A 27,458-nucleotide genomic window follows, 5' to 3' on the forward strand; every position below is an offset into this window, starting at 1 on the left:
GGGTGAGGCTCCATGATAAGGTCTCCCTACTGTAATACATACAATGTATCTGCAGTATGCCTTTGGGGGTCCAGGGGGTTGGCTCGACTTAGCAAACCAGCCTGAATTCCATCTCAGCCCTTCCAGAATAATATTTTCCATTAACTATGGATTCAACAGAGCAGCCTAGAAACAGCGTGGCACCACACACTCATGTTGACCACACCACCTTCCCCACTTCTCTCTCTCTCTCTCCGTCTCTCAAAGGCAAACAGGAAGCCAAAGCCAAGATGAAAAGATAAAATTAATGATCCATAAAGGAAACCCTTCACAACCACACTCCCCTCCCCTGTTTCAGACATATTTGCTTCTAAGTCAGCAGTTGAAGCAGTGGCTGAAACACGCAGGTCCAGCAAGGCACGGGCAGGCAGGTGTTCATCTACAATGAGGATTAAGGGGCTGGTTGGAGCTCAGTGCTAGAGCACATGCTGAGCATGGGAAAGGCCCTGAATTTGATTCCAAGCACTGGGGAAAAAGGACGGTGGGGTGGAATGGGGAGGGAATCAATGGCTAAGTGATTTGCAGGAATATTATTAAAGTTAAGCTGGTATCTCCTTTGCAGGACTTTTCAGAGCCTTTACTGTGTGATTATGAATCATGAATATGAAAAAGGGGCTCCGCATTTTCCAAACTTAATGTGGCCTTGGAAACTCTCTTCCTACACACACTTTTAAGGGCATGTCTTTGGACTACAGAATATCAGAGGTATTGCCACGTATATTTGGCTTGCCCTTCATGCTCTAACACCGTGTATAAACACAATGCAAATTACAACACATGGAAATTCTGGGATTTCAAGGTTGGGGTTAAACAGCCCTATCAACCCTGCCAATCCAGATAAGAGACAGAAGGCATATTCATGAGTATTGAATAATATACTGTTCAAAACAACCAGAGGAATGTTTTTCTATCTTCCATCAGAGAAGATAAAAATGATAACTATTTTCCTCTTTCTTCTCAAGAGATTATAATAGCTAATTGGTAAGAGATAGACAAACATTAAATACTCTTAGGAAATGATCTGCAAAAGGTCAACCACAACAAAAAGCAATCAACCGTGCAAAATTCCACTTCCTTGAAAAGAAACCTAACTACACTGCATATCCCCATCTCTGTTGCAGAAGGATGATCGCTCCGTGAGCCCAAGTCCAGGGATGGTGATGTGCTGTGCAGAAAATCATCACCTTACCCTACCTTACCCTTTAAAAGTGGTCCTTATTTCCAAAAGAAGAAAAAGCAGGGTATGAGAAGATATGCAGAGCTGCATCTTTCACAACAGTCTAAATATGGAAGCTGCCCACATGTCCATCAACAAGTGAATGGATAAACAAAATGTGATCCATATGCATAATTGAATATTATTCAGCCTGAGGAAGGAAGGATATTCTGACATAGGCTGCAACATGAATGAACCCTGAGGATCTCATGCTAAGCGAGACAGGCCAGTTGCAAAAGGACAAGGTCCTGTATGATTGCAGGTATCTCAAACACAGAGTAATCAAATTCATAGACAGAGAAAGGGCCTGGAGGTTGCCAGGGGATGGAGGATGGGGAGTGGGGAGTCAGTGTTTAATGGGCACGGAGTGTCAGTGTGGAAAGAGGGAAAAGTCCTAGCTGTGGATGGTGGAGCTGGGTGCACAGGAATGGGATGGACTTAATGCCACCGAACCGAACACTTAAAAGTACCTACAATTGTAAATTTTACATGCATTTTATCACACACAAAAAAAAGTGTCTTTAAAAAGTGAATCTTCAGGAAATGGGTTAGTCAGTGAGCAGATTCACTTCAACCAGATGCACAGAACTTGGAGGAGAACCCCAACTTGAGACCTGAACAGAGAGTGCTGGAGTGCCCTCCTCCTTTCACTCTTCTCACCCTTTGCATCACACTCCTGAGAAAATCTGTGAGACCCCAACCTCTCTGCACGGCATCTTCCCTCCACGGCAGGCCACCATGGCTCTCACAGAGTGGATTCCTGGCTGCCAGGAGCCCCTGGTCCTCTAGCTTGCCCATGCGTGGAAGGCTAGGGGTGCTGCTCACAACAGCAAGCGTGGGCAGACTGCACGGCCTCGCATGGTGGCCCCCTCCCTTGGCCTCGCAGGGCACTCGAGGCAGGCCAGCCTAAGCTCAGTTCTGTCCTCAGGCCAACAGCTTTTCTTGCTTTGGGTCATGGCTCAGCACCCAGCACCGTGGACCAGGCTCACTGAGAGCTCGTCCCCAGGCTGCAGACCAACAGCACAACTGCAGTGTTTGGTGGTTACTTATTGGTCACCTACTGAGCACAGGCCCCAAGGCCATCACAGTGCAGAAAGTGCTGTCCTTGCTCTTCAGAGCTCATAGTCTAAGGATGGAAAAATGGGGCAAAATTAAAAATCACAACACTGAGAAATAAAAAGATAAAAAGCTGTGATTGTGTGTGTGTGTGTGTGTGTGTGTGTGTATAAAAATAAAATAGGATGTGAGCATATACCAGAGGGGCCCTATCTAGACTTTGGAAGATCTAAAGGGAAACTTATGGTGGGGGTGGGGAGAAGAGGAGTTATTTGTGTTGGAAAAGCAGAATATATTATGAGGGTTTAGAAGTGGGGGGGCTGGCTGAGGACAAGGCTTTCAGGAAGATGACCTTCACCAGGGAGACACTAAGGAGGATGGGGGTGAGGGCAACCAGGGGCAGATCCTGGGGTGGTGGGGACAACTTTATTAGGGTAGCCTTAAAATCCCATCTCGGCCTGCGGTGGATCTCAGTGCTAGAACATGTGCTCAGCAGGTGCCCTGGGGTCAATCCCCAGCACATGAAAATAAAATTAAATAGAAAAATTTATAATATGGGCTGGGATTGTGGCCCAGTGGTAGAGCACTTGTCTGGCATGTGTGAGGAACTGGGTTTGATACTCAGCACCACATATAAATAAATAAATATCCATCAACAACTAATAAATATTTTAAAAAATAAGATCAACTTATAATACAACCTTATTTTGGGCTTTTGGTGGCTCTTAGAAATATCTTGATCAGGGATCCCAGCCTTTCAGAAGACTGAATTCCCAATCCCTGCTCTATTCCTGGACAGAATAGGAGAGAAAGGAAGACAGTGACGAGGAACAGAGCAGGCTGGTAAAGATCCACCCTTGTACAACTTAGGTGTGGGCAACAAGTTTGCAGGCTATTGATCAGTCATTGATTAATAGGTTCAAGAGATGGATGAGTCCAGAAAGGGATGGGGTCAACCCTATCTGCCATTTATACCGCTGTGCTTTACTCTCTTAGCTAAGTTGGCTGAATGTTTTGGTTTTGGAAAGTAGACATTGAGAGGAAATTCTGCTAAAAAGGGCATTTGAGAAGACTAAACCCAGGACATGTGGAATAGCCTGGGGGCAACATAGAACCAAAGAGCGTTCTGGAAGTGAGGAAGCAGAGTGTCCATAGTGCCCAAGTGTCCATAGCTCAGAGGGCAGTCATGGTCGCAAAGACCATCATTTGTTAAGACCAATCTCAGTTATGTCCAGTGATCTCCAATTCTTCTTGTTTCAGAGGTCTAAAGTTTAAGTTGGAAAATTGTGGGTAATTATATAATGCAGGTTAATTATCCCTTATCTAAAAATGCTATTTTGAGTTTGGGATTTTTCCAGAGTTTGAATTATTTGCATATATATATATATTCAACTACCTTGGTGATATTCATTCATGTTTCATATCTATATGTTAATGTTATACACTATTTTTAAATAATTTTGTGCATGAAACCAAGTTTTACTTTATAGAATTTTCCACTCCTAGAATCATGTCAGTACTCAAAAAGTTTCAGATTTTGAAGCATTATGGATTTGAGAACTTTCAGATTTTGAATTCTGGGGTTAGGAATGCTCAACCTGAAGCAGTTGATCACATGACTGTTCTGAGAGATCCAACAGGAAGTTCTTGCAGCCAGGAGTCAGATTAAATGCATGGATCAAGCACACACTGGGAGGTCTGTTCATTATTTTCTGGAATAAAACCACAGGTAACAGTGTCTTCTTTACCTTGGAAGTTAGGTTCCTAGAAGTGGAGTTACTGGCGGAGGTGGCTCAGTGGTAAGGTGGTGGCCCTGGGACCCACAGCGGGTTTTTCTCTGTCCTAGCCCAGCGCTTCTCACCTTCTCTGCTCTCTGGATGTCAATCAGCAAGACCCAAAGTAGGGAAGCTTCCTTCTCTCTGCAGACCTGAGGTTTTGAGGTCAGGCTGGCCATAAGACTGAGAAGAAGCCTAAATTTTGAATAATTTTTTCATTTACCTTCTTTCCAAATCACACACCCTCTTTTGCAAACCGAGGGGAAGCTGCCCTCCTTGCTGCAGTGTCCCAGTGCTCTTGGGCTCACAGGACCTCCAGGAATGCATCTCTCCTCTGTTTTTCTTCTTTGTCTGGGATGTTGCGACACCCACCAGGAGGGATGCGTCATTTCTGATGAATGTTTGGGGGCCTCCAATCTAAACTGGATCTCACTGAACGTGCATTATGGGTTGCTTAACCTGCTTTGAAAGGAACACGGTTCACCTGGGATGAGACGCTCACAAGCACAAACACGCTCCCTGAGGATGCGCCTAAGAGTTCCACCTGTGGAGCAACACGCAAACACCCTCAAAACCCACCCAGCTTCTGGTATTTTAAGCCCAGTCACATGGGGAACAACTGCCTATATTTCTTTGCTTGCTTTTCTTTCTCTCTCTCTCTCTCTCCCTCCCTCCCTCCCTCTCTCTCTCTCTCACTAAGTTGTTGAGGCTGACCTTTAACTCACTATTCCTCCTGCCTCAGCCTCCTCAAGGGCTGGGATTACAGGTGTGCGTCGCAGGCTCACCTGCCTAAGTATATCATTGCTCCCTTTCAGGTCTTCAGGCAGACAGTGAGAAATCAGGAGGGTTGATGCCACTCCTCCCACTAACTCATCCCTGTAGGGAACCCAGTGAAGGGAGCTATAGGATCCTTCAGGGTGGGATCCACCAGAAAAGAATTCCCCTTGCGCAGGTCTCTACCCATGGGGCTTCCTGACCAGGAGGACTCGCAGTTCATGCATTCTGTGCTGGGCTACATGACAGCAGACCCGGCCTCTGCTCCCTTTCCTGTTCTTGGGTCCTCCAGCTGTCCACCCTCCGAGGCTTGCCTGGCCCTTCTCACAGAAAGGGAGGATGATGAGGCTACAGAGAGCAGGAAGTCCCAGCTGCCCCAGGCCTCTGTCATGTGCCACAGGAGAGGATGGAACTCCATCAAAGCAGCTGCTAAGTCATCCCTGGGTCACACACGGCAGCTGACTGGCAGCGTCACCTCCAGGTATGGCTTCTCCCTGCCTACACAACAGCACCACCGTTGACAGTGCCTCCCCATCAACCCTGGGAAGGACTCCTGGGAACTGTGGGGCTGTGACTTTCCACAGCCAGACATCCCTGCCCCTTAGATGGCAGCACCTTCCCCACTGCCCCCCATCCCTCCTGCTTCCCACCCCAACACGAAGAGGCAAAGGAAAAAAATCTGCCTAGCTCCCAAACAAGTCAAGGCATCTCATGGCGGCCCTGATTCTGTCAATCAACTTTTAACCATTAGCACTGAGAGGCAGGAGGGAGTGGAAAGAAGGAAGACACAGCTTCAAACATTTTTTCAGGCTACACATCCCAGCTGCAGCCCCAGGCAACCCAAGCGTCACCAACCGGTGGTCAGATAAACACAACGTGGGAGACACATGCCAGGAGTATCTGGGGGGTCCACGTACTAGGGTCAAAAAATATTAAAACAAAAAAAATTTGTACCTGTATAGAATTTTTTGGGTCGTTATTCCCTAAACAACACAGTATAACAGCTGTTTACCTAGCATTTACATTGTACTAGCTATCACAAGTCACCTAGAGATGATTTAAAGTGTAAGAAGCATGTATGCACGATAAATGCAAATACTACACCATGTATAGAAGGGACTTGAGCATCCTCCAGATTTTGGTAGCTGTGGACGTCCTGGAACCCATTTCCTCAGATACCAAAGGACAACGATGCTTCTTGTCAGTAATAGGAACAATGACTTACGCACACAGTGACGTGTACACTAAGGAAAGATGATGCTAATGAACAAGGCTGCTGAGCTCATTGACAGGACCTTCGGGAACAGGCAAACTAAGCTCTGGGGAGAGACAGGAAAGCAGCAGTTGCCTAAGGGGAGGGTTGACTGGTGATGGGCAGGAGGGAACTACAATGGGTGAGAAATACCTCGGTTTAGGTAGTGGTTAATGGGCCTGTGTGTGGGGCTAAACCCTAAATCATACATTTAAAATCTGCCCATTTTCTATATGCAAATTATACCTCCAGCTTAGAAAATCTGGTAAAAGGTTTTCTACAGGCCCAGAGACAGGCAGGCCTATCTGACTGCCTGGGGTTTCACAGGGCCTTCCTCCCTCCACCAGCACTGGGGTGACAGGCAGCGCAGTGGGGAGACACCGGGGCTGAGGCCAGCACAGACCAAATAGCTCAGTCTCTGGATCTACGCTGGGAGTGGAGGCATTGTCTGCAGCGTCCCTTCTGCCTAAGGAGCAGACCCGCAGGTCAGGAGCTCAGAAGAGGGCCGGGAACGGTTCATACCACTACTACCCCAAGGCCTGAGGTTCCAGACAAATGTGGTTATGGGATGTCGTTAATACAGAGCCTCACTGCACTATCAGCAGCACCGAGACTGCCCGACCTCCATCTCGGCTCCTCCACAGGAGCTCCTTGGAGAACCCAGGACAACCCTGGCTGCAGAGGGCTCCAGAGCACAGCCTCTCTGCAGTGCCGGCTCCTAGGTGGTGAGTAAGGACTGGAAAACAGGCCGCTGGTCGGGGCTCAACCCTCAGCTCTGCCATTGCACTTGGCTGTGTCCTTTCAGAACTGACTGTCACCTCTGTGCACCCAAGCTCCTCATGAAAAATTCAAGGACAAGTCCATTTCTCAGGGGGGCTGCTGTCAGGATCCACAACGATACCCCTAAAATCCCAGCCCAGCAAACCCGCCTGCTTTCTCCCCTCGGCTCCTTCTCCCTCCTCTCTCACTCAGGGGACGGTGTGCATGGGTCCACGCCATTCACAACCATGTTTCCTCAGTCTCAAGATCTGTCCTTCATAGCCAGGTGTGGTGGCACACGCCTGTAATCCCAGTGGCTTGGGAGGCTGAGGCAGGAGGATTACAAATTCAGGGCCAGCCTCATAACTAAGTGAGGCTCTCAGCAGCTTAGTGAGATCCTGTCTCAAAATGTATGACTCCCCCCAAAAAAACAAAGAAAAAGTAGCTGAACTTCCTGCTATTACCTGTCCCCGCTGCCACGACCTGGATTCCACCTATGGCAGCCACCTCCATAGAAGCTCCGGGGACTCCCTTCATGTGCACAATGATAATTTTACAACTGACAAAATGGGATGGAGACCTCGTTCTTGCAACACCGATATCCCAACGCTGATATGAAGGTAGGAATCCCCCCATGTTCCAAGGATAGTCTCTGAAAGGGTGCACCTGCATCCACCTCTACCCCAACAAGACAAGCTGGAGTCCAACTCCCAGTACCTCAGAAGTGACCGTATTTGGAGCCTGGATCTTCAAAGAGGTAATTAAGGTTAAACAAAGTCTTTACAGAGGTTCTAGCCCAATATGACTGGGGTTCTGATGTTCTTTTTGGGGGGGGGAGGGGCGGCACCAGGGATTGAACTCAGGGGCACTTGACCACTGAGCCCCATCCCCAGCCCTATTTTGTGTTTAGAGACAGGGTCTCACTGAGTTGCTTAGCACCTTACTTTTGGTGAAGCTGGCTTTGAACCCACAGTCCTCCTGCCTCAGCCTCCTGAGCTGCTGGGATTACAGGCGTGAGCCACCATGCCCAACATGACTGGTGTCCTTGTAAGAAGAGGAGATCAGGGGCTGGGGGTGTGGCTCAGAGGTAGAGTTAACATGTACAAGGTCTTGGGTTCCACCCCAGCACCACCAAAGAGGGAGAGGGAAGGAGAGGGAAAGAGAGACAAGGACACAGACCAAAGGAGGACCACGTGATGGCCATCTACAAGCCAAGGAGAGGCCGCAGGAGAAACCAGCCCTGCCAACATCATCCTCTTGACTTAAGCCTTCAATTTAGGCCACCCAGAAGGTGCTGTTTGTTACGCAGCCAACAGCAAGCTAGTACAGCAGCAGAATGAAGCCAAAGCTGAGGAAGGCCTGGAAGAGACACGGAATGAGGTTGGAGCTCACCCTATCTTCAGACTTCCAGAAACATCCTATGATATTTCTGTATTTTTTTTTTAACCCAGTTGGACTTTTTCCTGCTATGGGCAGCTGACAGCATCCTAACTGACCCCTGAACTTCCAAACCCATCACAATATTGTGCCATTTTTCTCCTCCTACCCCTTCCATCACAGGACTTATATTCCAGTTATCCCCATCTCACACCCTATCCTTCCCCATCTCTATTATTTTGCTCTAAGCTTCCTTCTGCCCGGAAGGACTGACCCTGTACACCTCCTCTCTGCCCAATGGGACACACACACCCCCGACCTCTAAGGCACTTAGTCCTCCCCCAGTTTCTGGCAGCTCCCAGAACAGGGCTTTACACATAGTAGCTGCTCAGTAAACATCTGAATATGATGCAGTATTCTGGATTCCTCTGTGTCACCTTTCAAGCCCTGTTAGATTTGGCTGCTATGTTTTCTAAATAAATTTGAACAGATCACAAAGAGAAGATGGCTATGCAACATTCCCTCCTAGGACTCAAGTAGAAAATTCATTTGGGGATCTTACATCCTCTTTTCAATATGATAAACTGTGAGTCTTTAAATTCCCTGATGCCCTCTGCTGTAGTCTAGTGTTTTTCAAAGACCCACGGGTTAAAGGTTTGGTCCCCAGCCTCTGTGCCATTGGGAGGTGGTGGAACCTTTAAGAAGCGGGGCCCAGGGGGAGGAAGTTAGGTCATTGGGGGTGTGCCCTTGAAGGGGACACTGGGACCCAGCCACTTCCTGTCTCTCCCTTTGCTTCCTGGCTACCATGAGGTGGGCAGCCTCCTCTGCCATGCACTCTGTTGTGGTTTGGAAATAAAATGTCTCCCAGAGGCTCGTGTGTGGAAGGCTTGTTCTCCAATATGGTGGTGTTCAGAGGTAGAGAGTCTGAAGTGATGAGATCCTGATGGCTCCAGCCTCATCAGTGGATTCGTCCACTGAGGAATACAAACCTGAGGGGATTACAGAGGGGGGAACTGTAGGAGGTGGAACCTAGTTGAAGGGAGTGGGCATTTGGGGTACACCCTTAGGAACTGTAACTTGTCTCTCTCCTTTCCTCTTCCTCCCTCTCTCCCCTTTTCCTGCTTCCTGGCTGCCATGAGGAGAACAGCTCTTCTAGCACACCCTTCTGCCATAATTTTTCTACCTCGTCATAGGCCCAAAGCAATGGAGCAGACAACCACGGACCGAAACCTCTGAAACCATCAGCCAAAATAAACCTTTAATTCATGTTTATCTAGTATTTGTCATAGTGACAAAAATCTAACACATGCTCCCACCATAATAACATTGATAACTTGTCATAGACCCAAAAGCAATGGGTTAACCACTCATGAACGGAAATCTCCAAAAACTGTGAGCCAAAATAAACCTTTCTTCTTCTTATGTTGATTATCTCAGGTGTTTTGTTACAGTAATGGGAAGCTGACTATCATAATTTCTGCCTGTTAAAGGTGATTCATTTCAGTTTCCCAAAAAGACTGGAGTCTTGCTTCCCCTCACTACTCCTCTCTGCCTCAGTCACTTATCTAAGACTCTACCTAAAAAGAACTAGAGTTAAAAATGGAAACAACATGATTGCCAATGAGAAATAAATTAGAGAAGTTACTACTTATACTTAAATCACAATCCAATTCAATTCAAATGCATTATCAACAGACACATAAGACCAAGTTTTTTTTTTTCAACTTGCTCATAGCTTTGACAATATTCCTTTTTGACAAGTTTGCTTCTCATTGGACTTCCCAGAAAATGATTAAAAATAAATCTATTAAAATGAAGTAATTTCTAAAAACCTACCCTGGAACATGGACTTGATGACTCACCAGGCAACACAGCTCCAGAACTACCAAGCCATAGACAGGACCCTGTGAAGAACACGTCACCCTTTTTCCTTAGTTTGCTCAAGTTGGAAGGTCTCTGAGCCACCTCCATTGACTGCTTGCAAGTAGCTCCTGAGAGCCAGCCAGCCACTCTACCCCATGCCTGCACACAGCCGTCTCACCTTCTGCAGACATCGACAGCTCTTCACTAATGATACCAAAAAGGTCAAGCACACTGCAAAAGGAATACAATGCTACCAAGTCCAGGGACAAGAGTGGAACTAACAGTGCTGTATTTAAGGAGGGACAGATCCCACAGGGGACAGCAGTCCCAGGGCCACCTGGAGCAAGGGGAGGGTCAGCTCTGGTTAACGTAGGTGCCCCTGGGGAACAGTCTCAGCTAACACCTGGCACTCTTACTTTTAGATTTGAGTCTTTTTTTTTTTTTTTTGGTACCAGGGATTGAACCCAAGGGCACTTGACCACTGAGCCCATAATCCTAGTCCTTTTTATTCTTTCTTTTGAAACAGGGTCTCATTAGGTTGCTTACAGTCTCACCAAGTGGCTGAGGCTGGTTTTGAACCTGCGATCCTCCTGCCTTAGCCTCCCAAGCAGCTGGGATTACAAGCATGGCCACTGTGCCCAGCTTAGACTTCTGAGTCTTTAAATTCCATGGCAACATATGGTGCAGTTTTGGGAAATGTTCTCCAAAGGCCCACATGTTAAAGGCTTGGTCGCCATCCTGAGGTGCTACTGGGAGGTGGTGGAACCTTTAAGAGGCGGGGCCTAGTGGGAGGAAGTTAGGTCACTGGGGGCATGCACTTGAAGGGGTTTAGGAGGTAGGCCCTAGTGGGAGGAAGTTAGGTCATTGGGGGTGTTCACTTGAAGGGGACTGGGGGCCTCCAGCCTCTTCCTGACTCTCTGAAGTCGATGGGTACTTTCCCTCAGCACTGGGAGGAGATGTTATAGGACCAATACTCACTGCCTAGTGCCCCAGGAGGAAGCTGGCCCCTATCTGTTACTCAACAAACATTGCCAGGGCTTACATGGGGTTCTGGCCTCTAGCACTCGGTGTCTTTGTCCCATGGGAGAGCTCTAGTTTCCTGCTGCTGTAAAATCAGAAAACCACCTCACTGGGAATTAATTATGGAAAAGGCATGTCTGAATTAGAGACATTGTGAAAACAAACCCTTTTTACTTCCAAATAAATGCTTCCTTTCCCAGTCATTGTTACTTTAAGCAGAGGTTCAAAGGATATACTTTCAGGAGGGACTTTGTGGGGCTGAGGACGTGGCTCAGCAGTAGAGCGTGTGCTTAGCATTCACCAGGCTCTGGGTTTCCTCCTCAGCACCACACACACCAAGAGGGACTTGATCACCAGCAGCAGCATTCACTCACACAGAAATAGGCAAAGGCCACTTTTCCAAGTGTGCTGCTGCAGGCAGGCTGGTCACACTGTCACACTGTGTTTACAGCATCAAGAAGCTCAGCAAACCCTTCACAGAGGGCAAGGATTGCTGGCTGCTCCTCCCAGGCAGGATGCTACGCCCTTCCGCAGCCCCTCACCTGGACACTAGGGCCACCTGCTGTGGGTTGAATAGGAGCCCAGGTCTCCAGGGCTGATTCACCACCCAGCAGCCCTGGCCATCTGTGGGGTGTGGTCAGGAAACAAGGCAGCTGCACATCCACCTAGACCAGGCCTTCTCATACTTGGGGCACTTGGGGCTGGATTGTGTGCACTGTCCTGCAGATTCTCAGATGTTCAGCAGCGCTCACGGCCTCTGCCCACTAGATGTCAACACCCGCCACAACCCCACCACCACCTAGTGTGTCAACCCAAATAACATCTCCAGACACTGTCAAATGTCCCCCTGGAAACAAAATCCATGGAAATCATCCAGAGAACTATACGATGCCAGGACGCCACAGGTATTTCCAAAAGTTCCCCAGCGATTAAATGCTCTGGACCCAGCCAGGCATGGTGGTGCATGCCTGTAATCCCAGCAACTCAGGAGGCTGAGATAGGAGGGTTTCAAGTTTCAAGGCCAGCCTCAGCAATTTAGCAAGGCCCTGAGCAACTTAGTGTCTCAAAATAAAAAGTAAAAAGGGCTGGGGATGTAGCTCACGGGTTAAGCACCGCTGGGTTCAATTCCCAGTACCAAAAATAAATAAATAAACAAATAAAAAGTAAATGCTCTGGATCCCACAACGACCAACCCTAGACTCAGACCAGTTCATTCTAGAGAAAGTCACCATGACATCAAGTGGTTTACAGTCAAGTCATTATCCACTCTACAACCCAGCTTGAACTCAAGTTTGATTAGTGTTCTTTGCAGATAAACAATATCCTTTGTCTTCAACAGCTCAGTCAATTTTGACTTTAGGTCTGAGTTGACCTATGTATCTATCTTCTTTCCATTCTGATCATCCTAGAATAAAATGATGTGACTTCAGTCAGATGCAAGCCATGGCCCCTTAACAACCTCCTTACGGGCACCATTCAAGACATGTTTACTGAGCACCTACTAGTTCAGCTGCTGAGGACCCATATTTGAGCAGCAGGATTGAGGTATGAGAGTGGGGAAATAGGGAGCCAAGAAGGGCTGAAAGAGGTGGCAAGGGGGAGGGGAGGGCTCTGGATTGACGGATGGTATATGCAAAGATGACATAGCTGTGGGAGACAGATTAGTGGCTGGAATATAGGATTTCAGGGGGGACAGAGACAGGAGAGAGGACAGGGACCCTGAAAGCCCACTAACCAGGTCCAACTTTATCTTAAAAACTGTGGAGCATTGAAACCAAAGAGTCACAATGAACTTCTCAACCACAATATAGAACACACACACTGGGCTTGGGTCAGGGGGTGTGGACAGGATCAGAGCCCAGTCCAGCAGGTCTAGGGCTTCCAGGAAACATGAGGCTGCCAATGCCCCTCAGGACTGCCCACACAGGGAGTGCTGGATCTGGGGTTAGGGCTGAACTGTGGTTCTAAAACTCATATGTTGAAGTCCTACTCCTTGTAGCTCAAAATTGACTGTGTTTGGAGACGGGGCCTTCAATAAGGGAATAAAAGTAAAATGAAGTCACATGGGTGGGCCCTGACCCAATATGACTGGTGACCTTATAAGAGGAGGAGGGTCTAGGCATGTAGCTCAGTGGTAAAGAATGCGTTCAGCATGTGTGAGAAAAGTAGGGAGAGGAGGACGGATGGACAGACGGACACACACACACACACACACACATACACGGAAGATGCTGTAAGGACCCAGGAAGAAACAGGCATCTAAGAGCCAAGAAGCAAGGCCTTGGGAGGAACCAGCCCTGCCAACACCTTGATCTTAGATGGATTTTAGCCTCAGATCTGGAGGAAATGCACATCTGCTGGTTAAGCCCACCGAGTCTGTGGTATTTGTTACGGCAGCCCCAGAGCTAATACGGAGAGGCCAGCTGAAATCCCTTGCGGTACCATGGGATCTGGCATCAGGCCAGCCCGACAGCCACCTGCAGTAGCAGGGAGACTATGTGGTGGCCAGTGGGGACCATGGGAAGAGCTGCCACTTCCCAGCGCTGTAGACACCAAGGGGAAGGCAGTGGTCTAGGGGTGGGGTCATGGTCACATTTTGTTATGTGGGCTTGCTGGGGGGTGTTAAGAGGCCCAGAGGGCTCAGGGTGGAGCTCAGTGGTTGAGCACTCATCTAGCCTGTGCAAAGCCCTGGGTTCCATCCTAACACCAGAACAGCAAACAAACGAAAGTCATGTGAATGTGTCCAGGGGGACAACACTGGGGGGCTGTGGACAGGTTACTCAGGTGGACAGAAGTCTGGAGCCAGGACGAGGGTAGCTTCTCCCCTGGGTCTCTCCCCCTCGGGTGCTAAAAGCTTGCTCTTCTATCATCTCCCTGTTGACACACTTCAGGAGACTCAGGGGAAAACCAACCAACGCATGCCCAAGGGTGGGGTCCCATGCTGCCTCTAGGGCCAACCCCTCCGCACCCTGCACACAGCCTTTCCCAGCCTCCATCAGCTCTGCAGAGAAGGCTTCCTTCCCACTGGTCACCACCCAAGCCCTCCTTCAGGGAGGCTCAAATAGCATGTCCCCACCACTGAGCTTCCCTGCCCGACAGATGGCTGAACCTCCTCTGGGTTCCTATGGCTCAGGCGACTCCCTAGCCAGGCTGCTCACCTGCCTCCCAGGGCATGCTTACCTCTATATCCACTCCTTGAGATCATTTGCAGTGGCATGAGCCTGTCGCAAAGGGGCCAATACCACATGTGCCACTTATTTGAGGTACCCAGAGCCATCAAAACACAGAAAGCAGGATGCTGGTTATTAGGGACTGGAGGGGGAGGGAAAGGAGAGCTCTTATTTAGACAGGGTCAGAGCTTCAGTTTGAGAAGATGAAGACAGTTCTGGAGGTGGACAGCACCAATGTCTGCACAACAGTGTGAAGGTGCTTCACGCCACTGAACTGCGCACTGAGAAATGGTTAAAATGGTCAATTTTATGTAGGTGTAGTGCAATGTTGTTTTTTTTTTTTCCAGATTTTAAATAACATAAGACAAAAACTTTGTGCTTACTCTAAGTGCTCACATATATGCACTTGACACCAGTGAAGTGCCTCAATATGCAGCAATCAAAGCTGCCCAATATGTAAAGCATTTTTTTTTTTTTTTTTTTTTTTTTTTTTTAAATATTTATTTATTTATTTTTTAGTTTTTGGCGGACACAACATCTTTGTTTGTATGTGGTGCTGAGGATCGAACCCGGGCCGCCCGCATGCCAGGCTAGCGTGCTACCGCTTGAGCCACATCCCCAGCCCCGTAAAGCATCTTTTAAACATAGAGAGAAAGGGACCCGTAATCGAATCTGGGAGGAAACACTCTGTAGTGCAAATGATGAGGCTGGCTGCCTAACCATCCGTAATTCAATATGACCCCTGGGAAGCTCACTGTTGGTAGATGCCACTGGCATCCTCTTCTTTGCGCTTATTTTTTTAAATGGCACTAAGAAATAAAGTGGCACTATTCACAGTAGAAGTAAATTGTATAAAATACCAACTTTCCATTTTCTACTTAAAAAAAAAAGCCTGGGCTGGGGTGTAGCTCCGTGGTAGAGCAGTGGCCTAGCGTGTGTGAGGCACTGGGTTTGATCCCCAACACAGAGAGGGGGGGAAAAAAGAGCCTGATAAACACTTAACTCGCATTCCTATGACTTAACATTCTCTACCACACATCCCTGTGACTCAGCTGTTTGGTTTTCTCTCCAGATAAGTCTGTCTTGCTTCTACAATAGTGTTTTCCAGTGTGAGCGGGCTCCCTGGCTCTTTAATTTTTCACAAAATTAACCAATTTTGGGTCTTTGTGACAGTACTTCCTGGCAAAAGCAGGCCCTCAAAAAGTGTTCTCTTTTCACCAGAAGAAATCTAGAAAAAGATGCAGAACACAACAAAGGAGTAGAGAGAGGCAGAGACAATAGTGTAGACTTGTAAAATAAGGAAGACAGACACTTTAGCTTTGAAGCAGTGACAGCTGGCCTTGTGACAGATATCAGGCACAAAGGGCCCTGCTTTCAGAAGGGCCACACTGGGCTAAATGCTTTACTGTCACTATCTTGCTTTTTTTTTTTTTTTTTTTGTATTGAGGTTTGAACCCAAGGGTGTTCTACCACCGAGCTATATCCCTAGTCCTTTTTATTTTGAGACAGGGTCTTGCTAAGTTGCTGAGGGTGGCCTCAAACTTTTGATCCTTCTGCCTCAGCCTCCCTGGTAGTTAGGATCATAGGTGTAGGTCACCCAGTTGGCCCAGCTCTTCTTAACACTTCGCATTTTCATTTTTTTGCACTGAGCCCTGCAAATTATGTAGCTGGTCTTGACTTTGCGGGTAGAGGTAGTAACAATTCGCAAAACTCTTTTAGTGCCTGCACATGGGCTCTTTTTAAGTTCTCAGGGGTGAACCGGAGCTAACACCTAAGACCTTCTTTAATTATTCCAAGAAGCCTTGGGAGGTGTGTTCCCCCCAATTCTGTGCTAAGCTTAAGTAGCCAGTAAGTTCCATCCTGAGACTCTGGGAAGGAAAAGGGTTTTGGTTTGGAGCATTCAATGGCTGCATCACTGGTACTCAATGATTCTCAATTACCCAAAGTATCTGTGCCTAACTCCTTCTAGCCCATTTAAGGAAAAGTAAAACCCAGACCCTGTCACATGGTATGAAGGAGTCCCCCAGTCCAGGTAACTGCACCCCTGCTCTGGAAGCTGTCTTTCCCCACCCTGCCACCAGCTGGGCAGCAGACTTTCACCCAGAACTCAGGAGTGGTACAAAAAGAGGCCAAAGAACAGCCGGGTAAGGAAAAGCCCAGACCAAGCCAGTCTGGAGAAGGCACAGAGCTGGCTTACAGGAAAGGCCAGGGCAGATGCAGCTTACAAGAGGGCAATGACAAGGACAGAGATAATGGTGGCAGGGTTCCTGGAAGACCCCCACTTTGTGATATCAGAAGCACCCACCCACAAGCTCACACCCTACCTCTTTGCAATAGATATCTATTTTATTAATGAAACTTGAAGCTTGGTTCTTGTTATTTGTAAGTGAAAGGATGACGAGAGAGTTCCGATAGAGTGTACCGCTAGACAAATGGAATAGTCTGGAGGGTTCTGTCACAGTGGTGGTTCCACTTCACACAATCAATTACCTCTGCCTCCTTTCCTAGAAGCACAGGCCCTTGTCAATTGCCAGGTCACCTGTTTGGAGGGAAATCTGTCCACTGGTAATAAACAGCACTGAGTCAAGGTTGAACAAAGAAAAAACAAACAAAAACCAAACCAAGATGACTAACCTCCAGCAGATCAAAGAATATTGAGGTCAAAGTCAAAGGCTTCTGGGAAACACCCCGCCAGGTAATGCTCCAGGTGAGAAGGGGCAGCCCTCCAAAGACTCCCACTCTTTTCTCCAGTTCTCACCTCTCCCTAAAATTTGTTCTCTGCTGTTACCATCAACTCCTCTTTAAAATTCCAGTCTCCCTGACGTGAGCTATCGCCTAGCACAGCTAACCCAGACTCTGAAGCATTTTACTTCATTCTCTACCGTCCATCATGAACTCAGGTTCCTCATCCAAGAACTCCCTGAAGTTAGTGAAGTGCTGGGCCGGTTCCTACTCCCACATCCCTTCTTCTCCAGTCCTGGCTGCTCTCTGTGAGTCCTGAGTTCTGTAGCCATTGACCTGTTTTGATTTTAGTTTGGAGTTCCCCAAACCAACCATCCCCGGGGGACTTTTTTGTCTGGGGCCCCTCCAATCCCCCTCAACACGGCTTCCCCCTATGAAGAAGGCACACTGGTGGCCCAGGGCCAGACATCTTGGCATTCCCAAGGAATAAACCGCCTTTTCGGGTGTGGCCTATTTGCTCCTCCATCCAAGTACTTCTCAAATGACTCATGGGGGCAGCCCTTACCCCAGCAGTGGACGAGGGGAAGGCACCTGAGCTTTCCCAGGTGCCTCCTGTTTGCCCGGTGCCTGGGAGGGTGGCACAGATGCTTCTCAGGTGTTCTCCTCCTACCCTCACCACTTCCCTGGAGCTGAGGCAGCACAACCCCGCCCTGCCTATAAGGAAACAGGTGAAGGAATGTTCCCAAAGCCAAGCCTGTAATAAGAAGCACTGGCATTGCAATCTACCCCCTGCCAAATGAGAAAGCGCTTGTGTCTTTCATGACATCAAGTTCAGGTGGGCTCAGACACATAGGGTGTTCTCCAGGCATCCTTCCAACCAGGATACAGCCAGTGTTAAGGTGAGGGAACAGGTGGGTGCTCCCTCAGGTGACGGCTGGTTTGAAGGATGAATTGTAACCAGTGGGTTGAAAGATGGAGGGAAGGGTGTTCCAGACAGGTGGAACAGCATGAGCAAAGCACCGAGGCTAGGCTGGGAGCTACGAGACATTTCCTACCACAAAGCAGGTGGCAGGGAAGAGGGGAAAAGGCATGTAGGGTTCAGGTCTGATGGTGACAGTTCATGTGGCCATGAAAGGGAGCTATAGGAGGCCCCAAGGAGGGAAGCAAAGAGGACAGGACTCCATTTAACTTAGAGTCTCTGGGTCCTGAGGTTTTAAGGGAGGCAAGATGAGTCAGGGAGTCAGATAAGGGGACTAAGAAGGCTGAGAAGGCAGAGAAATCTGCCCAGAGAGGTGGTCTGCAGAAGCCCACCCACCCAAAGCCACAGGATCACCGTATCTCAACTGTACTGAAACACCCCCCACCCCCCACCCCCCCCACACACACACTTAGGGCCACTCTCAGGCTGCAAAAGAATCATCTGATAGGCCAGTGAAAGAGAGAGCCAAAGAAAGGCAGAGCCCCTGTCTGCACTTCCTGGTCTTTCTCTGTCTGAGGGTCACTCTGGAGCAGAGGGTGATGATAAATGGATTCAAACGCTAATAGTCTGGTGACTTTGGGCAAGTCAGTGACCTCTTGTTCAGTCTTCTCATCTGTAAACTGGACCCTTGGGACAAGGAGACCTTCACCATTGCTCTACACAGGACAATCTGGTACCTACCCTAGGCACGTAAGCACAGGGACAGCTGGTTGAAGGGAAGTCAATTCTAGCCCTCCTGTTCCCCAGAGCTGGATCGCTCAGCCTTGTGCAAGTTTAATTAGCACCCTTTCTCTTGGAGCATGAGGATGTGAGAAAATGCTAGAATATCCTTAAGGGCCAGTGTTTCCTAACAAAGCCCAGGTAACAGCTTTTAGTCCCCTTTATCTGGCCTCAGGTTGCACAAAGCCTGGTCCAGTCCCGAAGCTCCCAGCAACCTGGCTCCACTGGCAGCACACACAGGCCTGGTTTCCGCACACCACTGGTCAGGAGGCCTCTGCCACCAAATGCTGTCCTCTCTCCCCTTTGCCTGTGGTGGCTGCAGAGCCTCTAGACTTCAGGAGCACTGTCTGTCCTCAGTCTCTTCTCACTCCACCTGCAGCCTCCATTCCCAAGTCACTGCCTCCCAGGTGGCTCTCCAGAGCAGCAGCCTCCTGACCAGCCCTGGTATATGGAAGCCAGCAGCCAGCTTCTGTGGGCCTCCCGGCCTGCCCTTGTCTGCTCAGCACATCCCACCCCAGGAAGTCTTCACACTGCAGCCAGACAGGTCTCTTCAAAAAGAGTTCTCACCAAGTCATATCCCCCCACTCTGCTTAATACTCTTTGATGGTTTTCCTTTGCTCCAGAATTAAAGGAAAAGATTTTCACATGGTTTATAAGGAATCCCCATCCCCCATTCCCATACTGACTGCTATCAACTCCAGGCTCTGCATGCCACAGGACCCTTGAAAATGCTGTTTGCTCTTTGTGGAAAACACACAGCACTCCACCCCCCACCCCGCCCCCCCAACCCTCAGATCCCATCTCGGATTTCAGTTTCTCACAGCAGTCAATCAAAGTCAGTTTTTCCCCCCTCTTTTCTTGTCTCTCATTTCCCTCTCTTTCCACATACTTAACTTTGTTTGTAATTAAAAGATTATTTGATCAGTTGGGGCATGCCCTCTTTATTAGTCTGCAGAGTCTGTGGAAGCTGAGCTGTCTATTTTCACCTATCATTATATCCCCAACACAATGCTTTGCTCAGAATAGGCACCTGTGAAAGGGAAGCAGGAGGGAGGGAAAATTTGGGGAATAAAAGACAAAGAGAGAAAGCCCAGGGTCATAGATTAGTGTGATAAATGCTGAACAACTGGCTCTCTGAAGAAAAATGCAAACCCTGGACTGTAGTTTGCCAATTTTCATGGTGTAAATACTCCCACTGTGGCCCATTCTAAGCTGCCAACTGGACAGAACTGGATGTGAAGTTGGACAGTGATGGGCAAGGTGGCTCAGAGTCAATGGCAGCCAAACTGGCTCCAGGACACCATTGGTCTGTGACAAGGCCAGAACTAACATTCAGAAAGTCCAACATGTTTTAAGATGACACCAACTTTTGAGTCCATCCTACCTTTCATTAAAAAATAAATAAATAAATTGCAACATACAAAAAATGCTAACGACATGCACATACACAAAAGAGACTTACAGAGAATTCTAACAATAACAAAAACAACATAACAGTTCAGAACAAGAAGAAGAAGAAGGAAGGGAGACACACCACCCAGGAAGAGTGCTGTCCCCCAAGAGGAGGAGGAAAGGACAGTTTTTCAGCTGGTTAGCTTCTAGTCTTTGCATTGATAAGAGTCACTGATTAATTAAGTGAAGGTCTGCATGAAATGCTGGTTATCCTCTGACCTAGTATTTCCCTTTCAAGCCTAATCCTATTCTAATAGCTCTATAAAAGCAAAACAGATACTTGTAACACTAAAATAAACAGGAAATGAGATCATAAAAACACTAAAAGAAAACATGTTTTTTTTTCCCCTCCCTAATATTTCAGGCATATCAAAGCACTAAATCTAACACAAAACCCAGAAACCATAAAAGGAAAACCCGTTGTTTGCCCCTATCCAAACCAAACATTTATGCAAAGCTAGAGAAAAAGTGTTTTTAAGAAATCAAAACTGATTCATTTACTCTAAGCATAAAGGGCTTCTATAAGTCAATAGGAAAATAATAATCCCCCCAACACACATACATTCAAAGGCAAAGACATGAAGAGACAATTCAAAGAATACACAAAGAGCTCAAAAGCTTGCAAAAAGATGGATTAGCTATCATACTAAGTGCAAATGACAACAATAACCAGGTTTAATTTCCACATATCAGACTAGGGATGAGCTAATGGTAGTTAGTGCAGTATTAGCAAAAGTGTTCAAGAAATTTTAGTGGGGCTGGGGATGTGGCTCAAGTGGTAGCGCACTCGCCTGGCATGCATGTGGCCCCGGGTTCGATCCTCAGCACCACATACAAACAAAGATGTTGTGTCTGCAGAGAACTAAAATATAAATATTAAAAAATTCTTTCTCTCTCTCTCACTCTCTCTTTAAAAAAAAAAAAGAAATTTTAGTAAGTTGACAACAATATCAAGCATTTAAAATCCTTTCAACATGGTACAGATTAATAGCAAACTACATGAAATGAACACATTGACTGAAAATGTAAAAAAAAAAAAAGATATGTTTGTGTGTGTACAAAGCATTTAAAAAGTAAAAACCAGTTATTAGGCTAGGATAATAGAATTGTGAGCTATTTTTTAAAATATTACAATTGCAATGATATTGTAATTATTTTTAGTCTTAATTAAATTTTACTGATGTCACTTTTACAAATTACTTCCCAGGATATTTAACAACTTTCAGGATAAAGGTCAGAAATCTTTTAAGAAAAAAAAAAAAATCAGAAGATTGGAGATGAACAACCAAACTAAGCTTCAAAATTAGCAAAAAAAAAAAAAAGGACTTGGGAAGGTTAATTATCATTGATTATCAGCAAAATTCTAAACATTATTCAAGAAAGTAGTGAGCATCAGAGGCCAATCAGAATTCACTCAGAACTATGCAAATTACTTAAAATAATATTTTTAAATCTATGGAGTTTTTCTTTACTTTTAACTTTTTAAAATTAAAATCTCAGAAGTATGAGAGTTTGAGTTGCTTGTTGGGGTAGAAGAAAGAAGCCAAGTGAGACGGGCCAGACTCTCCTGTGCTCAGATCCCCACCACCTGCTTTCTGTGTAACCCTGAAGGATTTCATTCACTCCTTTTTTTTTTTTTTTCCAGAAGGACAGCGATAGTACCCAGGGAGGGTACCTGGGATTGAACTCAGGAACACTGGACCACTGAGCCACATCCCCAACCCTATTTTGTATTTTACTTAGAGACAGGGTCTCACTGAGTTGCTTAACATCTCCCTTGCTGAGGCTGGCTTTGAACTCGCGATCCTCCTGCCTCAGCTTCTTGAGTCGCTGGGATTATAGGTATGTGCCACCACACTTGGCCTGATAATACCTTTCAATGGAACTGGGAGATGAAATATGGAGAACTATGAAAGTCATAAGGAAGTTGAGTACATGGTTCCTGTGCAGAATACCTGGCCCATTCACACATGAGTCCACTGAGGTATGAATCAGCAATACCCGTTGCATGTTAAGACTGGCCTTGGGTTATTTTTATTTTTATTGTTACTTTGTTTTGGTACCAGAGATTGAATCCAGGGGCACTTAACCACTGAGTCACATCCCCAGCCCTTTTTTAATTGTATTTTATTTAGAGACAGTCTCGCTGAGTTGTTATGACCATGCTAGGTTGCTGAGGCTGGCTTTGAACTCAAAATCCTCTTGCCTCAGTTTCCCAACCTGCTGGGATTACAGGTATGAGCCACCCTGGGTTATTGTTATTCTTAATCAAAGGAAATAATGCATGTTTAAAATGTTTTAAATGGGCTGGGGATGTGACTCAAGCGGTAGCTCGCTCGCCTGGCATGCGTGCGGCCCGGGTTCGATCCTCAGCACCACATACAAACAAAGATGTTGTGTCTGCCGAGAACTAAAAAATAAATATTAAAAAAATTCTCTCTCTCTCTCTCTCCCCCTCACTCTCTCACTCTATCTTTAAAAAAATAAAAGAAAAAATAAAATGTTTTAAATGTATAAAGGGCTGCACCAAAGAAAAGTGATGGCATTGTTGTTGTTGTTATTATTTTGAAGGCATTGCAGGTTCTATAATGGAAATTCTGGTATAGATAACAAATGCCAAGAACCAAGTCAAAAAATAAAAACAAAAAATATCCTAACAGGGAAGAATCATTTACCCAAAACTATTAAGATGAAAACTAAGTCCTACACTCTGCTACACCAGCCTTGGCAAAGAAAGCCCTCACCTAATGCAACTCCCGAAGACGACGAGGTGGCTTGATGACTGGGTTCTTGAGATAATCAGAGTATGTTATGTCACTAAAAGCTTTCAAAGCTTTCATGCATCAACTGTAAGTTCTGTTTGTAGAGGCCCAGCATCCATTTGTCACCTCTTTTGTGTAGGACACACAGGGCCTGCTGCGTCACGTTCTGGTGCCATGCTTAAGAGACCCATGCCACGAGGAGCAATCAGCACAGATGAATCTGTCGTGTATGGAACTGCTAAAATAGGTGGACCTTTTCAGCCAGAAAGAGACTATTGAAAATGCATTCTATACAGAGGTTGGGAGGGGGGACAATCATTCCAAAGAGGGTTGTTATACAAAAAGAGAGAACCTAAGTCTTATTCTCTCTCTCTCTCTCTCTCTCTCTCTCTCTCTCTCTCACACACACACACACACACACTGTTTCACAAAGAAGAGCGTCTACAGATGGGCTTGCCTAAGAACAGAGCACTCCCTACCCATGAGTGGAAGTGTTCAAATCAAGGATGAACAAGTGCCTGTCAGAAGCAACTCAGAAGGGTAGAGAAGCTAATCAGGCTCAAGATCCCTTTCACCTGTAACAACCTGGGACTCTATCTGGCTTGGTGGTTTCGAGTGTGTAGGCACTATGGCAGCTAATGAGAATGAAAGTGGGAACTGTACCTAGCACCTAGGGACAGAATAGGGGGAACTGTAGAAAAGTATCTGCTGAAGGATCCATGCTGAGCGACAGAGGCATTGCCTGCAGCTTATTTGCAAGCGGAAGATCATGATATGGGGCAGGAAAAGAGGACAAATGGCAACTTTTGACCCTGACCTTTCATCCACTGACAGAAGATGAAACCTTCTTCTACTTCTGCTTCTACTTGGGCATTCAGGCACAAGACAACAGTTACCTGACCTCTAGAGTTCCCCCACTCGTCACAGTATGCATTCCACATTTGCACATCTGATACAGTATCTAAGTGTACACAGCCAGCAGAGAAAAAAGTCTGTCTTAGTGCCAAAATGCACTTGAAAAGCTCTTTAAAGCGTTTGTTATACAACACTGTAGAAGGACAGTCCTTTATTTAGATCGTATTGGCCTGTGAAAATCAATATGTCCTTTCTGCTCTTTACTGTATGAAAAAACATGCCTCTAATTATTGTTCCCAGGCCTTTACCCCTTAGCGTTGCTCTGGTGGTGCCATGGAATTGCAACATGTCTTCAAGCACTCCCCCAGAAGCATGCCACATACTTAGTGCTACCTGTGACTCTCTTGAGTGCTAACTAAAACAAACAAACAAAAAAAAAACACACAGCTTTTAATACCTTCCAAAGTCTATTTTCAAGAAAGATTTGTTCTCTTTTCCCATCATGCCTGATAGAGTTTTGAATAGCTATCTCCTGGGGTCCCATAGCTAGGGGAAAGATACTCTTTCCCACCTTCTAACTTTGAAGTTCAACCTCTTTTTTGACCCCAACACAAAGCACTCTTCACATACACCCCTTTCATCCATTCTTCTTTCTCTGCTCTGGAAAAGCCTTCAAACATTTGAAAACGTTTCCAAATCCTCATTCTGTCAGGCATACATGATGACTTAAATAGTCACTGTTCTGAAATTTTCTGTGCTGTTAAGCAAAAAAAGAAAAGAAATATTGCCTCCATGAAAGAGAATAAGTCACAAAAACACCTTTGGAAAGGAGAGACTTGGTAAGGGGGACGGGGAATGGGGGGGGGGGACGGTGGGGAATGAGGAGATAGAGGTGAACCAACCTGGAAGGATCTTCCTAATTACCTTGCAGAGCAGTTGGGACAACTAAACCAGACAGTTCCCACAGGACACAGCATTTCTGGCTAGGTAAGTACAAGATTAAAACAATAGTTATGATGATGTAAGAGTTTCATCTTACACATCCATGAGGCTACAACTGCTTACTAACATAAATTTACCAGGAGGCAAGTTGCACATTTGACTATCATAAACTGTCAAATTCCATTCCTGCATTTAGACTAAGCATCTAAAACTGCTCAGAACTGCCCAGAGGGCGGGAGCAAAAGGAATCTACATTTACTACTGCATTTATGGGGTAAAAAACACAAACTGTTTCACAAATTGCTTGACAGGATGGCGTATGATGTCTCTTATACATTAAGAAAATCAAAAATTATAGATGTCTAGGGTAACGATTGTCTAACACTGCCCACTCTTCATTTTGAGGCCCACACACTTCTCTCACAAAACACTCTTGCTGCATGCAATACCTCTGCAAGGGGAACCACTCAGACTCAGAGGACAAAGTGAGCTCACCACGTCTCAATGCCTCAAAACAATGTAACTGCTGTGCAAGAATAGTGGTGGCCCCAGAATATTCCCAGCATCCTTCCTATACTGATGTTTACTAAAGTCCTGAGAACATTTGAGAAAACATTTGAGAGAACACTGGTGTGGCAAAGTCTAAAATCCAACATCTTTGGAGAGGGCTGGACCACGGTGGGGATGATGGAGTGGGAGGGGGAGGAATTTTCAAAAGCTCTTTGCTTCTTTAGCTATAACTTCAGCTCTTCAGTTGCCTTTAGACTCTGTCCAAACCAAGCGTGGGATGGCTGAGGTCTTAGAGAAAGAGAAATCTCTGAGAATAGGACACTATTTTCATGGATAGATGTTTCTTTGTGGGAGACACAAGGACAACTAGCCTGTGAAAAGAACAGAGCCCTGATCCTGGCTCCAACCAGCGACCTTGAAGGAGGCAAGTCCTCCAGGGCGGCCTGGTGACAGGTCAGCAGCCTCACCCTGGGGGTGGGCCATCTTTGCCTGAATGAGGGTGACATCTAGCAAAGGGCAGCCGGGTAATGGAGGGGTTTTGGAGCGAGGGGATCTTTTTCCATAGGAGCATTGGACAGGGGTTGGGGTGCAGATTAGTAAAGGCTGAGGTGCCCTCTTGGAGGCGGGACTCAGCGCAACCGCAGAAGGGGTAAAAAGCCCTAGCTTTGCACCTAATAAATGTCGTCTTTGGTGGATCTCAAAGAATTAAATCAATGAGAATCCAGGTACACAGAGACCAGCACCACTTGGAGAACTTCTAGTCTCCCTCTGGCTTTGGTTTGAACCTTGGTCTGCAGGGAGAGGGACAGATGGGTAGGCTGGAGGCTACCCAGGGGGGAAAGAGCTCCTGAGAAGGACATGGGGACAGGGTGGTCGCGGCCCTTACCTTGCTGACCACATTCCGAACGAGGCCCGTGCGGATCCCATAGTCCCATTCGTGGCAATCGCAGTTGGAGGCGTTATCCCCCTTGTCCGGAGGGGACGGGAGAGGTGGCGTGTCGCCCCCATATGTGCCGTTGTTGTTGCTTCGGTTGCCCGCAGCTCCCCAGGAGTCCGTGGAGAAGGGGGTGGTCGGGAGACTGGTCCAATTGCCCATATCGCCCCACCGGCCGCTGACTGTGTTCCCCGCCAGCTCGGCGCCTTTGCCGGCCCCGCGGCACCAGAAGTTGGGCTGGTCCAGGAGGAAGGAGTCCGAGAACTGGCTGAAGCCGATGAATAGTGCTGGAATCCAGGTGAGCAGCACGAGGGTCTTCTGGTAGCCTCCGCCCAGACCCCCGAGGAAGGGCAGCACCGACCCGTCGTAGTCCAGCAACAGGAGGCTCGGGGCAGCAGTCGCCGAGCAGCAGCTCGAGTGCGGGCCGCTGCCGCCGGGATGCAGCGGAGGCAGCGGCTGGATCTCCGCGCCGCCGCCGGGGCCCGCGCGTCCCCCGAGGGGCGCCGAGGCCGCCGCGTCCCCGGGCGGCAGGGAGCCGTTCTCCTCCGCCAGAGGCGGCTGCCGCCCGGACCCGCCACCCGCCGCCTCACGCCGCCGGTCTATAGCCATGGCCCGGGCCCGCGGCGCCCGCAGAGGCGCATAGAGCGCGGCGGAGCTCCGCGGGCGCCCCGGGCAGAGCGCGCCGGGCCGGGCGCCCGCAGCCGCCGCCGCCGAGCAGGGCCCGCGGCTCTCGAGAGGGCGCTCCGCGGCCCCGAGTGCGTCAGGTCGCCCCCATGTCACCCGCCGGACCCCGCGCCCCGGGCGCTGCGGCCCCGCTTGGGCGCCTGGCAGAGGCGGGCAGAGGCCGGCCGGGCCCTCAGCCGCCGCCGCTCATGGGTTCAGTGCCGCGGCCGAGCCCGCCGCTCTCTGCTGCTACACGCCGGCAGCCGGAGGAGGAGGAGCCGGCGCCGCGCCCGACCCGCGCCCTTGTAGGCTGCTCCGGGCCTTGCGGGAGGCGGTGCGGGAGGCAGCCGCTGTTCCCGGGCACCGGGATGTATTTATCAGACTTCGGGCGCCCCCCGGAAGCCGCGAGCTCAGGACCCAGCCTGCGGAGCCGGCCGCGCTCTCCGGCTCCCGAAGCCGGCCTCCCTCCTCCTCCTCCTCCTCCTCCTCCTCCCGGCGCCGCGGCCCGCCCCCTCTCCCCCCGCCGAGGTGGAGGTAACCGCGGCACCTGCTGCGCCCGGCTCCTGCGCTCGAGCGCCCCCTCCAGTCGGGACGCGCAGCAGTAACCGCTCGGGATCCACGGGAGGGGGGTGGGGGAAACCAGACACCCCGGGCCCGA

At 48.1% G+C, this 27,458-nt stretch overlaps 1 protein-coding gene across 2 annotated transcripts in view; it reads right to left on the reverse strand.

Moving 5' to 3' along the window:
* Positions 1–26,761, reverse strand: part of Slc22a23 (solute carrier family 22 member 23) — a 178,243-nt gene extending 151,482 nt beyond the window's left edge. For both annotated transcript variants that reach the window (XM_046453327.2, XM_058582361.1), the window contains exon 1: positions 26,090–26,761. In XM_046453327.2, the coding sequence (XP_046309283.1) occupies positions 26,090–26,746 (657 nt within the window). In that variant the 5' untranslated portion in view covers positions 26,747–26,761. The remainder of the gene's footprint in view (positions 1–26,089) is intronic.
* Positions 26,762–27,458: the final 697 nt, after the last annotated feature.

The sequence above is a fragment of the Marmota monax genome, unplaced genomic scaffold (assembly GCF_021218885.2).
Source record: "Marmota monax isolate L192 unplaced genomic scaffold, Marmota_monax_Labrador192_F-V1.1 WCK01_AAM20220418_F8-fsc00029, whole genome shotgun sequence".
In the NCBI taxonomy this organism is placed as follows: Eukaryota; Metazoa; Chordata; class Mammalia; order Rodentia; family Sciuridae; genus Marmota; species Marmota monax.